Below are 13,572 nucleotides of genomic sequence, written 5' to 3' on the forward strand. Positions count from 1 at the left end.
TTGTAATTTAAAAGCATTTATAAAGTTTAGCTCAACTACATTAGAAAGGAAAATTACTCACCATCTGACAGCAGGTCAGACAAAAAGAGTTATATCCATGGTCTCCTGTTTGTTCCAATTGGGAAATTCAATTTATGACTGACTTCCACTCGAGCCTCTAATGACAGCCTTATTATGTGTTTTAAAAACTTTTCTTCAAACGTCAACAAACTCAGAGTCCCCCAATCTAACTTGTGAAAAGCGGCATCAGCGACAGAGGATGAACAGTGCTATCATTGCAAATAACTTCCTGTTAACATATGTTAACAGAAATAATTTGCAAGTTAATCAATACAAAAAAAAATATAAGAAAATGACAGATGGACAGAAATCTAAGGAACTCACAGACCCCATAGGAGCCCCAGAACACCAATTTTTTACAAATTTATGCTACACAGCCAGTTGCAATGAAGGGTCGGTGCTCAGAGGCGGAAAGTGGGAGAGATTTGATATGTGGACCCTCTTTCTGAGTAATGCAATTACTAAAGCAAGAAATACTTACATCTCCTTCAGTCTGGGACTTGGTGTTATATATTTTGTTCTTTATGCTGCCACCATATAGAGTCTAGCCAAAGAGGTTCTGAGACTGTACTGTTTAAACATCAATCTTTATTGTATAGTAACTATATACACTCCACACTAGCCCGTGTCTCTCTCTCCTTCAAAATCCCACATGATGTCTTGCATCATCATGGTGGCGGTAATCTTTATATTCTCTCAAATTCACCCTTTGATACCCTTTGTTACGACCAGGTGAGAATGAGGTCTAGGGTTTCCTTTCAGCCTTCACCTGGTCTTACTGTAACAGGATTTCATTTTAAACACACCGTGTTTTTAGCTCCCCCTTGGTGAATCCTTGTTCACCGCTTTCCAATTATATGGCAAAGAAACCAGCACAAACAGGCTCTCTTAGGTTTAAAGAAAAGTTGAAATTTATTAAACTTAAACGAGACAGAGAGACAGAGAGAGAGGAGCACGGCAGGAGCAGAGGTTTAAAAAGTGTGCCAAAAGCCCAGAGTCGGAGACCGGAGTCAGACAGAGTGAGAGAGGAGCAGGGGGAGCGGGAAAAAAAAAAAATCAATCGAAAAGTGACATCAGAGTGACATCACAATCAAGAGAGAGAGCAGGGAAGAGGCTACCTGTTTGGTGAGTATCTGGTAAATGATTAAGGTCCATGCTAATCCTAACGTTTAAAACAGTAAAGGAACTAGTGATAAGCTTAAGAAAATATATAATAAAGGAAAATAAAATAAATTGAATAAAATAATTTAGTTAATTAAAAGACATTATGGATGGCAGGACAGGTGATGTGTCACGGTTGCAGCATGTGGGAGCTCCTGGATGTCAGTGTGATTCAGGGCAAAAAAATCTGCAGTAAGTGTTTGTGGCTCGAAGAGCTTCGGATCAGAGTCATTGAACTGGAGTCCGAGCTGCAGACACTGCAACACATCAGGGAGGGGGAAAGTTACCTGGACATTTTGTACCAGGAGGGGGTCACACCCCTTAGGATAGGGTCTTGTGATTTGGTCAGTGGTCAGGGACAGGAGAGTGTGGCTGCAGCTGAGGCAGGTAAAGGGACCCAAAGGGCAGGAGTGCAGGAGCTTCAGCCTTTGCAATCGTCCAACAGGTTTGAGGTTCTTTCAGCTTGTTTGGATGAGAGTGGGAGCTGCAGGGCGGATGAGCAACCTCACCATGGTACAGGAAGCCATTCAAGTGGAAGGAGAAAAACAGAATGTAGTGGTAGTAGGGGACAGTATAGTTAGGGGGATTGACACTGTTCTCTGCAGCAAAGAGTGAGCGTCCAGACAGCTGTGTTGCCTGCCTGGTGCCAGGGTTCAAGACATCAGCTCAGGGCTGGAGAGGAACTTACAGTGGGAGGGGGAGGATCGTGGTCATTTTATGTACGTACCAATGACATAGGCAGGACAAGGAAAGAGGCTCTGCATAGTCACTATGAGGATCTAGGCGCCAAATTAAGCAGGACCTCAAAGGTAATAATCTCTGGATTATTACATGAGCCATGTGCAAATTGGCATAGGGCAAATAAGATTAGAGAAATTAATGCGTGGTGCAAAGACTGGTGTGGTAGAAGTGGGTTCCGGTTCATGGGGCACAGTCACCGGTACTGGGGAAAATGGTAGCTGTGCGGTTGGGACCTGAACTGTGCTGGGGCCGGTGTTCTAGCGAGTCGCATAACAAGGGATGTAAAGAGGGTTTTAAACTGAATAGCGAGGGCAAGGGATCAAATTTTGGAAGATATGGTAAATCAAGGAGTAGAGGCAAGGCAAGAGACAAAGGTATTAATATGGGAAATGATAAACAGACTGTGACAGGAAGGGACAGAATGTACAAATCTAAGAGTAAATCAACAGATAAGGCTAGAGGTACAAAGATAATAAAAGGACACAACTAAAGGCTCTGTATCTGAATGCACTTAGCATTCGAAACAAAACAGATGAACTGAGAGTGCAAATAGAAATAAATAAGTACGTTCTGATAGTCATTACAGAGACATGGATGCAGATTGGGACCTGAATATCGAAGGGCACATGGCATTTAGGAAGGACAGGAAGCTAGGAAAAGGTGGAGGAGTAGCTCTGTTAATTAATGGTGGTATTAGTGCAATAGAGAGAGATGATCCAAGTTCAGGAGACCGGGACATAGAAACAGTTTGGGTAGAGATGAGAAATCATAAAGGCAAGAAGTCACTTGTGGGAGTGGTGTGCAGGCCACCTAACATTAACCACACTGTAGGACGGGGTATAAAGGAAGAAATATTGGCAACTTATCAGAAAGGTACAGCGATAATAATGGGGGATTTTAACCTACATATGGTCATACAGTCAGTTATACAGCACAGAAACAGGCCCTTCGGCCCATCGTGTCTGTGCCGAACATCAAGCACCTAATTATTCTAGTCCCATTTTCCAGCACTTGGCCTGCAGCCTTGTATACTATGGTGTTTCAAGTGCTCATCTAAATACTTCTTAAATGTTGTGAGGGATCCTGCCTCTACCACCCCTTTGGGCAGTGTGTTCCAGATTCCAACCACCCTCTGGCTGAAAATTTTTTTCCTCAAATCCCCTGCCCCTTACCTTAAATCTATGCCCCCTGGTTATTGTCCCCATATAGACTTGAAAAAATCAGATAGGCAGAGGTAGCCTAGATGAAGAGTACATAAAATGTTTGCAGGATAATTTCTTGGAACAATACATTCTGGAGCCAACCAGAGAGCAGGCTACACGAGACCTGGTATTGTGTAACGAGATATGATTAACTGATGACCTCATGGTGAAGATGCCCCTAGGTGGCAGTGATCATAATATTATTGAATTTTACATTCAGTTTGTGGGAGAGAAGAATGGGTCAAAGACTAGTATTTTAAACTTAAATAAGGGTAATTATGAGAGCATGAAAGCAGAGCTAGCTGAAGTGAACTGGAAAATCAGCTTAAGGGATAGGTCAATAGAGATGCAGTGGCACACATACGCAGAATAGATGCATTTCAACGAGAAAGAAAAATTCCAAGGGTGGGACCTGCCATCTGTGGTTAATTAAAACAGTTAAAGAAAGTATCAAACATGAAGAAAAAGCCTATAATTGCACAAAGATGGGAGGCAGGTCAGAAGATTGGATAGAATATAGAAAACAGCAAAGAATGACTAAAAGATTGATAAGGAAGGTCAAATTAAAGCACGAGAGAAAGCTAGCTAGAAAAATAGATAGCAAGTTTCTAAAGATATTTAAAGAAGTAAAGTTAACAAAGTGAGCGTTGGTCCTATAGAAAGCGAGTCTGTGGAATTAATAATGGATAATGAGATGGCAGATGATTTGAATAGATATTTTGCATCGGTCCCACTATTGAGGATGCAAGTAACGTCCCAGTATTAGCTGTAAGTCAGGAAATAGAAGAGGGAGGAACTCAAGAAAATTACAATCACCAGGGAAGTGGTACTGAACAAATTGTTGGAGCTGTGGGCTGACAAGCCCCCAGGTCCTGATAGACTTCATCCAAGGGTGTTAACAGAAGTGGCTAGTGAGATAGTTGATTCGTTAGTTTAAATTTTCCAAAATTCCCTAAATTTGGGAAAGGTTCCGTTAGATTGGAAAATAGCAAATGTAACTCCTTTGTCAAAAAAGGAGACAGAAAGCAGGAAACTACAGGCCAAATAGCTTAACGTGTCTTAGGGAAAATGTTAGAAGCTATTAAAGATATTATAGTAGGGCATTTAGAAAAATTCAAGGTAATCAGGCAGAGTCAACATGGTTTTGTGAAAAGGAAATCATGTTTAACCAATTTATTGGAGTTCTTTGAGGAAGTTACATGGGCTGTGGTTAAAGGGGAACCGATGGATATATTGTACTTAGATTTCCAGAAGGCATTTGATAAAGTGCCACATCAAAGGTTCTTGCAGAAAATAAAAGCTCACAGTGTAGGGATCAACGTATTGGCATGGACAGAAGATAGATTAGCTAACAGAAAACAGAGAGTAGGCATAAATGGGTCATTTTCTGGTTGGCAAGATCTAACGAGTAGTGTACAACAGGGATCTGTGCTGCGGCCTCAACTTTTGACAATTTATATAAATGACTTAGATGAAGGGACCGAAGGTGTGGTTGATAAATTTGCTGATGACACAAAGATAGGTAGGAAATTAACTTGTGAAGAGGACATAGGAGGCTTCAAAGGTATATAGATAGGTTAAATGGGTGGGCAAGGACCTGGCAAATGGAGTATAATGTGGGAAAGTGGGAAATTGTCCAATCTGGCACGAAGACATGCCAACTGACTTCATTCAGGGCAATGGAGTTGGCATTTGCATCACAATATCATCTACATGGTGAAGGATTACAGAGCTCTGAAATGCAGAGGGATCTGGGTGTCCTAGTGCATGAATTGCAAAAGGTTAGTATGCAGGTACAGCACGTAATTAGGAAAGCTAATAGAAGGGTATCATTTATCACGAGGGGAATTGAATACAAAAGTAGGGAAGTTATGCTTCCGTTATAGAGGGCACTGGTGACACCACATCTAGAGTACTGTGTACAGTACTGGTCTCCTTATTTAAGGAAGGATGTAAATGCGTCGGAGGCAGTAGAGAGAAGGTTTACCAGAATAATACCTAGAATAGGTGGGCTGTCATATGAGGAAAGATTAGCCAGGCTAGGCTTGTATCCACTGGAATTTAGAAGAGTAAGAGACGACCTGATTGAAACATATAAGATCCTGAGGGGTCTTGACAGGGCGGATGTGGAAAGGATGTTAGTATGTAAATGTTTTTTTCCTGTCCTTGTAACAGGCCTTCTCTTCTTCCCAGCAACAATTTGAAATTTAATGTCCATGTGGCAAAATTAATATGTCTCATTCTTGGCAGGTGGGGGCCTAGCATGACACCTTATACTACACTTACCATCATTAGGTAATGGACGAGTGTGTAAATGATCTTTCACTAGTGTAAGCTAAGACAGACGACCGAAACGAGCTATTTAGAAGAATTCATATTAACCAAACTATGACCTTACCAAAGCAATTTATCCTTTGGAACAATTCATGTAGTTAAAGGAGAAACTGGTCACCATTGGAGAGACAAAGCCACAACAGCACCAGAAGCTGTAGCATTCTGCTTGAAAAGGTATTTAATTGAGAAATACCGTTTTCATCAACAGGAGGAGGAAAAACAATCTGCTTTGTGCCGACAAGCATTTGTCCCAAGCCTGAAAAACACGCCAACTGACTTCATTCAGGGCAATGGAGTTGGCATTTGCATCACAATTACCGCTGATCCTTGTGGAATCCTATTCTGGCAGGACTCACCACTTCAAGAGGAGGAAACAGAACAATAAGTGGGGAAAAATTCCGATAATACAAAATCTTGAGAAATAGTCACTCTATTTGTAAAAGACAAAAGTCCATTAAGTTCTTTATCTCAGAAAAAGATTCAATGACACCATACCAAATGGTCAAATTTCCTTTCCATCTATGTTTTAGGAGCAATATAAAAAGTCATTTTGTTGGCGGGGGAGTGGGGGAGGGACAAGTGAAGATAGAGTGGAGCGACTAGTCTATTACATGGAATTCTGAAACCAATATGACCAAGTACACATGTAGGTGACCTGGATTCAGTGGCCTTCAGAAATAACATGAATGGGAAGATACAGTCATGGTACATGGTCTACTATCCTTCTGATTGAAGGGACGGTTATGCACCAAAAATGAAGATAGCATTAATGAAGGGAATACCAATGTACCCTACTTCTAATATCCAGCAAAGTAACATTCAGTAAGTTGGGTGCACTGGGATGGACCCACTCATTCTACTGGTAAGCATCTAATTTTTTGTTCAGAATTTATAGCTTTTATGGTTTACTAGGAGAGATGCCTATCTCTCTTTTGTGTGGGGAAAATTTAAAATACACATTTTGTTATTTGGCCTTTTTTACCATTAACTATTCAAGAAGTGCAACTTTTACCAAGACTTGGATACGTGGACTTATATCGAGTTGTTAAATGGTAGTATTTTTTCCCATTTTCTACAAGATGATAAAGTCAAGGATCTGCATGATGCAAGTCGACCACTGCACTCTCAAAATTATTCAACTATCACCGTAAGTTTATCTGTTTACACCTTGCTATAGCATTATTTGGATATGTAAGACACCAAGGTGTGGATGATGATTCATGTCAGGTGGTATCATAGCACAAGTGTCTGAAATTTATTTTGGCCCGACAGTTTTGATCAATTGGACAGATTCCCTTTTTCTTTTTTCTTTGGTATTAGCCTAAATTCAAAATGAAGAGAACATAATCAGATTGATAGTCTAGGTTATTTAGTGCCTTCTTATATGGTTATTTAGTGCCTTCTTATATGGTTGTTCAGTTAGATGTGCCAGGAGTTAGTAGGATGCACAGGACAGGTCAGATCCGCATAAAGCTCACCAGCTTGGACCCATGATCCAAGTTACTGAAGGGAACAGTTCAAGCATCAGAACTATTGGCCCTGATATTTGCAGGGCAGTGTGTCGAAAACCCAGAAATCCCAGGGACATGGAGGTCCTGCCGATATTAACAGCAGGACTACATTAATATTGAAATATCTCTGAAATTTACACAAACACTTTGCACCAACCTTACAGAAACTCCCAGCTTAAATGAATTTGACCGATATGCCAAAATGTATCAACATTTGGAGAACACAAAAATGGATCAAATTCAGTTTTTTCCGAAACACTTTTGGAACATATAGAGTTTAAAAATTAAAAACTCAGTTTTCTATTGAAGTGCCACATTAACTTCTGGATAGAATACCTCTGATACCAATACATAAGGTTATTCATATAATGTTACTTGGCCATTTTTATTCAAGGGTGGGTACATCCAGCCAGGTATGTAATCAGAACACACAGATTTAAAGGTGATTGGCAAAAGAACCAGGGGTAACAGGATATACTAAGAGAAAGTTTTTGTTTTAAAAAATGCAGTGAGTTGTTGTGGTCATGTAGTCATAGCCAGAGAATCACCTGCAACGGCTCTCTTCCCACTCCTGCATGGTTACCTCTGGTGTCCCTCAAGGATCAATCCTGGCCCCTCTCCTATTTTTCATCCGCATGCTGCCCCTAGGGCGACATCATCCAAAAGCATGGAGCAGTTTCCTCATGTACGCTGACACCATCCAGCACCTCTCTGTCTCTAAAAATTGTCAGACTGCTTGTCCAACATCCAGTACTGGATGAGTGGAAATTTCCTCCAACTAAATATTGTGAAGACCTAGCCACTGACTCCATCCCTCTCTTGGCAACTGTCTAAGGCTGAACGAATTGGTTTCCAATCTTGCTAACATACTTGCGCCTGAGGTGAGCTTCCCACCACATACCCTTGCCATCACTAAGATGGCCTATTTCCACCTCCCTAACATTGCCCAACTCTGCCCAAGCTCATCTGCCACTGAAATCCACATCCATACCTGTCTTCCCTCTGGATTTGACGATTCCAATGCACTCCTGGCCCACCTCCTACATCTCACTCTCCATAAACTGCAAGTCATGCAAAACTTTACTGCCCGTGTCCTAACTCCCAGCAAGTCCCATTCATCCATGCTTGCCGACCTACATTGAATCCCAGTTAAGCAACGCCTTGATTTTAAAATTCTCATCTTGACTTTCATGCTCTTGCGCACCTCCCAACCCCCCATCTCTGAGATTTCCTCAGCCCTACAATCCTCCGATATATCTGCGCTCCTCCAATTCTGGCCTCTTGAGCATGCTCGATTTTAATCACCCATTCACCGACGGCCATGCCTTCAGCTACCAAGGCCCGAAGCTCTTGAATTCCCCCTCTCAACCGATCCGCCTCTCTTGTCTCCTTTAACACAGTCCTTAAAACCTAACTCTAACTAAGCGTTTGGTCATTTGCTCTAATATCTCACGTGGCCGGGTGTCAAGTTTCGTTTGATAATACTCCTGTGAAACATCTTGGGACATCGTATTATGTTATAGACGCTATACATATTTAAGTGTTGATCATCTGGAATGCACTGCCTGAAATTTAATGCTGACTTTCAAAAGAGAAATTGATAAATACTTAAAGGGTAGAAATTTTCAGAGTTATGGGGAAAGTGCAGCGGAATGGATTAATTGGATAGCTCTATCTAAGAGCTATTCAAAAATACTTGATCTGTACCTAAGAAACACAGCACTACAGAATGCATATGAAAGCTTCTACACTTTAACCTGAAAGCTTCCCATTGAGCAAATAACAAGCTAGCCTTGAAATCCTACTTCATGAAAATAATGGACATCATATGGCCATCAAGGGAGGAATGCATATTATTTCATGGATCCATTAAGCCAATCTAACTTTCAGTATTAACTTCAATAAAGTTGATGATGTCTCTGAGCAGGAAACAAATAAGCAGAGACTGTATGCAGATTGCTGATGTACAGATATTTATTTTGCTTCCTATTTGCATTATGCAATGGGTTTTTTCAACACAATGGGCTGAATTTCAGCCTGGGAGCAAGTTTGGTGCCAAGGGATTTGGGGAGAGGGAGGAGGTGCTGTTGTGAATGCTCTGCAGAACTTGACTACAGGGTTCCTTTAAATGTTTTCTGTGGGATTCCTGCCAGCAGGGTGGAGGCCTCTTGTGCAAGAACCCTTCTTCATACATCCAAAGCCTATGAGAGCAGGTAGGTGTATTGGGATGGTGGGAAAGGTCACTGGGGAAGGTGGGGGGGGGGGGGGGGGTGGCGCGGTGATGGTGGAGGATTGCACTTTACTGGGTAACTTGTTGGGCCTACAGAAAGCACTCCTGCTCCTTTTGGCCACAAGCAGTGCTGTGAAGGCACTTAATCCTGATGCATTCAGCTCTTTTCACCTTCATTCAACTGCTGAGTTTGCTGAAGCATGGTAACCTGGCTGCCTGTAGTTAACAGAATGTTAAAAGGAAGGCAGGAAGTCTCAATGTATTAAGTAAATAACTAACCTGTTTCCCATGAGCGGACTGCTCACTAGCCCCTCCACCCATCTCCATTAAAACAGAAGCATATGGATTCAAGGTGGGTTGAGTTCCTGTTGCAATTGGGTGTTTCGCTTTGCATTTTAACCTCTGACATGACCCCCAACTCACCCATTTTTGAGTTAAGATACAGCCCAATGTGTTATGCCACAGGCCATCCATGTGTAAAGTCTGGATAGCTCCTCTGGGGAATGCAGAGCCTGCTCCCTACTAAACGCATCATAAACTATCAAAATTTCAGGCCACATTTATGTGTACATCAATAGATTGTCTCGATAGAAGTTGCATCCTGAGAAGTACCAAACAGCTTTGAGGGATTCAGGGGGAGGTGATGCTGTAGGCGTTATGTGACTGGACTAGTGATCCAGAGTCCAGGCTACTGCGCTGGGGACACTGGTTCGAATCCCACCATATCAGATGATGAAATTTGAACTCAATTAATAAATCTGGAATTAAAAACCTAGTCTAATGATGACCATGAAACCACTGTCGATTGTTGTAAAAACCCATCTGAAATCTGCCGCCCTTATCAGGTCTGGTCCACATGTGACTCCAGACCCACAGCAATGTGGCTGACTCTTAAAATGCCCTCTGAAATGGCCTAGCAAGCCACAGTTCAAGGGCAATTAGGGATGGGCAATAAATGCTGGCCTAGCTAGTGACGCCCATATTCCACAAATACATCAAGTTAATCGATCACTCATTGTCCCTCCAGTTATGTTGCCAACTTTCTGTAGTTGCAGCACATCATATTGCATCAAAGGATGAAGTTACTGCATAGCCTTTTAAAACAAATGAAAGGATAAAATAAAGGATTACTAAAGCTCTCTCATTTTTTAATACATCATTCTTAACAGCTGATACGGAAAAACTGCCAAAGTGCGGTCCCCTCTGCAATTATTTAAGGAATCAGGTTATTCTTTATTTCTCGAGCCTGGGGCACTTCCCTCCTCTCCCAAACATTAGTACATGCATGGTTCAAAACCAGTTGCACTGGCAGAAAAAACTTCATAATCACTTCACACAGTCCAACTTGTAGCAAACAATTCCGGACCAGTGAAAAAAAAACTGCGCACCATTCCTGTTCAAAAGTACACTTTATAACTGGAACGAATATGGTTTTATGAAATTTTAACCAATAAATTGGTACTTTGAAAGCTACTGTCTAATATTTAAACGCAGTGGTGTAACCCCTTAATGTATCAACAGAAGTCTAGGCATTCAAACTTACTTTTCCAAACAGGGCTTTGAAGAACTTCCTTTCCTGGAGTGACAGGGGGAAGAAGTCAGGAGACTATTACTGCAGGAAGCTACTGCAAATTATGGCAAAAGTTTCAAACCAAAGCAAGAGAACTAGTCTGGAAAGGTTCTCCGAAAAGGATTTAAGGAAACAAACGTGAAGATCACCCATAATAATGCAGTGCATTACATGGACTTACAGTAAGCTACAAGCCACCGGTGTGAATGAGAAGTGTACAGAGACAGTCCGGAGGCCTGCCACATGCAGAGGCACTAGCTACATTCAATCTCAGCTGAGTGCTCAAGAACACAATAAGTTCAGTTCGAGTTGGCAGCAGCAGTTTGGCAGTACTGAGACATTTTGCATCAGAGGCACAAGGGCCAAAGCACAGCTACAGTTAGTGTTGTTACACTTAAATTTAGTAACAGGAATTTGAAAACATAAACCTCATTGCATTTTTTACTAAACTCATACTGAATTTAAAAAAAACAAGGTCACCTCAAACAGGATGTGGCATGACCTTGTCAGCATTGCAAATTGGAGATAATTTCCCATAGGTACAGCTGAAATCATGAAATGGTTACATGGAGTTGCAAACAATTACGTTAATGAAATGAAATGGGTGCTGCTGCCGCCAAGTCTTATGATCCTAAGTCAGATCTATTAGACATTAATGTAGGTAAATCAAACCTACTGAAGCTAAGTTAGCTGAGAAATTTCATAACAGCTAAATCATGCCTAAGTGGGTGTATTAATAGCTTATTCAGAGAGGATGTTGTCTAGCAACATTAGTACAAGTATCAGACATGCAAGACTATAACTACAGAGTGCTACAAGAAGAAATGTGCATTAAAAAGATTTAAATTTTCTCATACCTGCTGAAACAAAAACAAACATTTTACATCATCACAATATAAAAATTATGCTTAATAAAAACAGAGGCACATATACTTTCTCATTGCAGGGGAATCTTTTTTTTTGAAAAAAGGAAAATTTTTAGTTGTTTATATCAGTACAAAATGATTTAAGGCACAGCACACTAGTATGGCCACCAAGCCACACTGTGTAAATGGGGGGGGGGGCACAGAAAGGAGGTTCGCACACACAGCATTCTAATCCCAGCCAGGACAGACCAAGCGGAAACTCAGCATTGTCCACAGGGAGTAAAGGATAAAAAGCTATGACGGGAGAGTAACCATAGGCAATAATCAAATGCCCAATTCCAGAGTGAAGACTGGGAGCAGTTCAACCAGGAACCGTGAGCATTTCATGTGACCTGAAGGAGGAATAAAATTCATTCCCGAAAATATTTTAGCAAACACAAGCAAATTGCAACAGAAGCCTGACCTCTTATTTTATCCGGAACAGAAAATTAATTTTTCTTTTCTGCAATTTCCAGAAATCAAAGGTAGTTCAGGTAAGTTTTCATGACATTCAACTGAGCATCTCATCCACAAAATTTATTCATTTCCAAAAACACATTCTATAGCTGAAAGCTTGGATTACAAACTGCATAAATCAATACTGCCCTAGGAATCAATGATCACATTGCAATAAGACTTGATTACAACACTCATGTCAGAAGAGCAAAACCACAATTCAGTCATCCCAAATTCGATCAAGGAGGAAATAGCTGAAATTTCGCTTACTTTTGTCCAATGGAGTAAAATCAGTTGAGTGAATGTAATCTGTGGGGGAAGCTAGTGAGCAGGCCTGCGGCGCCGGGCTGGGCAGGGAAGCGCGGCGCCGGGCTGGGCAGGGAAGCGCGGCGCTGGGCTGGGCAGGGAAGCGCGGCGCCGGGTTGACGGTCCACAGTTTCAGCAATCCTGTACAAAACTGGGAGCAGGCAAAATAATTAACTTAGCCACACTCCAAGACCTTTCTTGATCAACAAATTGGAATACTGTTGTAGAGCTTTTATTGTGGAAATCAGAATGCCATGTAACAAAATGCAATAACTTTTAAGTATATAATATCGACACAAACAGAATTTTGATTATGCAACCAAAAGCATGTTGGGCAATACTGCATTAGAAGGTTAACCTTATTCCTTAAGGGTATTTAAGCAAGTCACAATTAAAAACAGCTTTGGCCATCTCCATTTAGTTCCTAATGTGCAGGAGCTCACGTCAAAGATATCCTGGATTTAACAATTTCATTTTGAGTAGCGTACCAGACTAATATTGCATGATTACTATCTACATGTTATAAGCAGTTAATATTTTGACATTGACTCACAATGTACTCTTACAAATGAAGCCAATAGTTAGGCCGATGTTCCATTGGCCAAATTTGTCACTTATTTCTCAATCCAATAAGTGGGTGATCAAGGCAACAAAATCCAGTTGGCAGGCCATAATATTTAATCTGGTCAGCAGATCACAAATGAAGTGCTGGCTTTTAAAACAGAAAGCAAAAGAATGTTGGGAATACACTGCCAGGTCTCATAATACAGCACTAATACAGGCCTAATTTTCAAATTGGTGGATGTAAATTATATTAAGTAACTTGGTTCATAATAAATAAAAACGTGTGTACACATTGTAGGGAGGAGAATGTCGTGCCACAACTAAGTAAACTTAGAGTGTTTCCCAATTCATTTTTAAGTTAGCAGATAATTGCAGTTCTCAAATGGTAGAAACTCTCCTAGGTTAATGTTAAATATATCCATACCAACAGAGGACTGAATACATAGGACAAATATTGCTGATGGTGGCTTGTTGCTAGAAAACAAAATATGTTTTGAAGTAGGAAAGTGCTGCAACTAGTTTTATTAGAGTG

At 41.1% G+C, this 13,572-nt stretch overlaps 1 protein-coding gene across 3 annotated transcripts in view; it reads right to left on the reverse strand.

The window, feature by feature from the left end:
* Window positions 1-13,572, reverse strand: part of numb (NUMB endocytic adaptor protein) — a 202,681-nt gene that overhangs the window by 40,890 nt on the left and 148,219 nt on the right. For 2 of the 3 annotated variants that reach the window (XM_068039739.1, XM_068039740.1), the window contains one exon: window positions 10,783-10,815. The exons of the other annotated variant lie outside the window; for it this stretch is intronic. In XM_068039739.1, coding sequence (XP_067895840.1) covers window positions 10,783-10,815 — 33 coding nt within the window. The remainder of the gene's footprint in view (window positions 1-10,782; window positions 10,816-13,572) is intronic. 3 annotated transcript variants of the gene reach the window in all.

This window comes from Heterodontus francisci, chromosome 9 (genome assembly GCF_036365525.1).
Source record: "Heterodontus francisci isolate sHetFra1 chromosome 9, sHetFra1.hap1, whole genome shotgun sequence".
NCBI classification, from domain to species: domain Eukaryota; kingdom Metazoa; phylum Chordata; class Chondrichthyes; order Heterodontiformes; family Heterodontidae; genus Heterodontus; species Heterodontus francisci.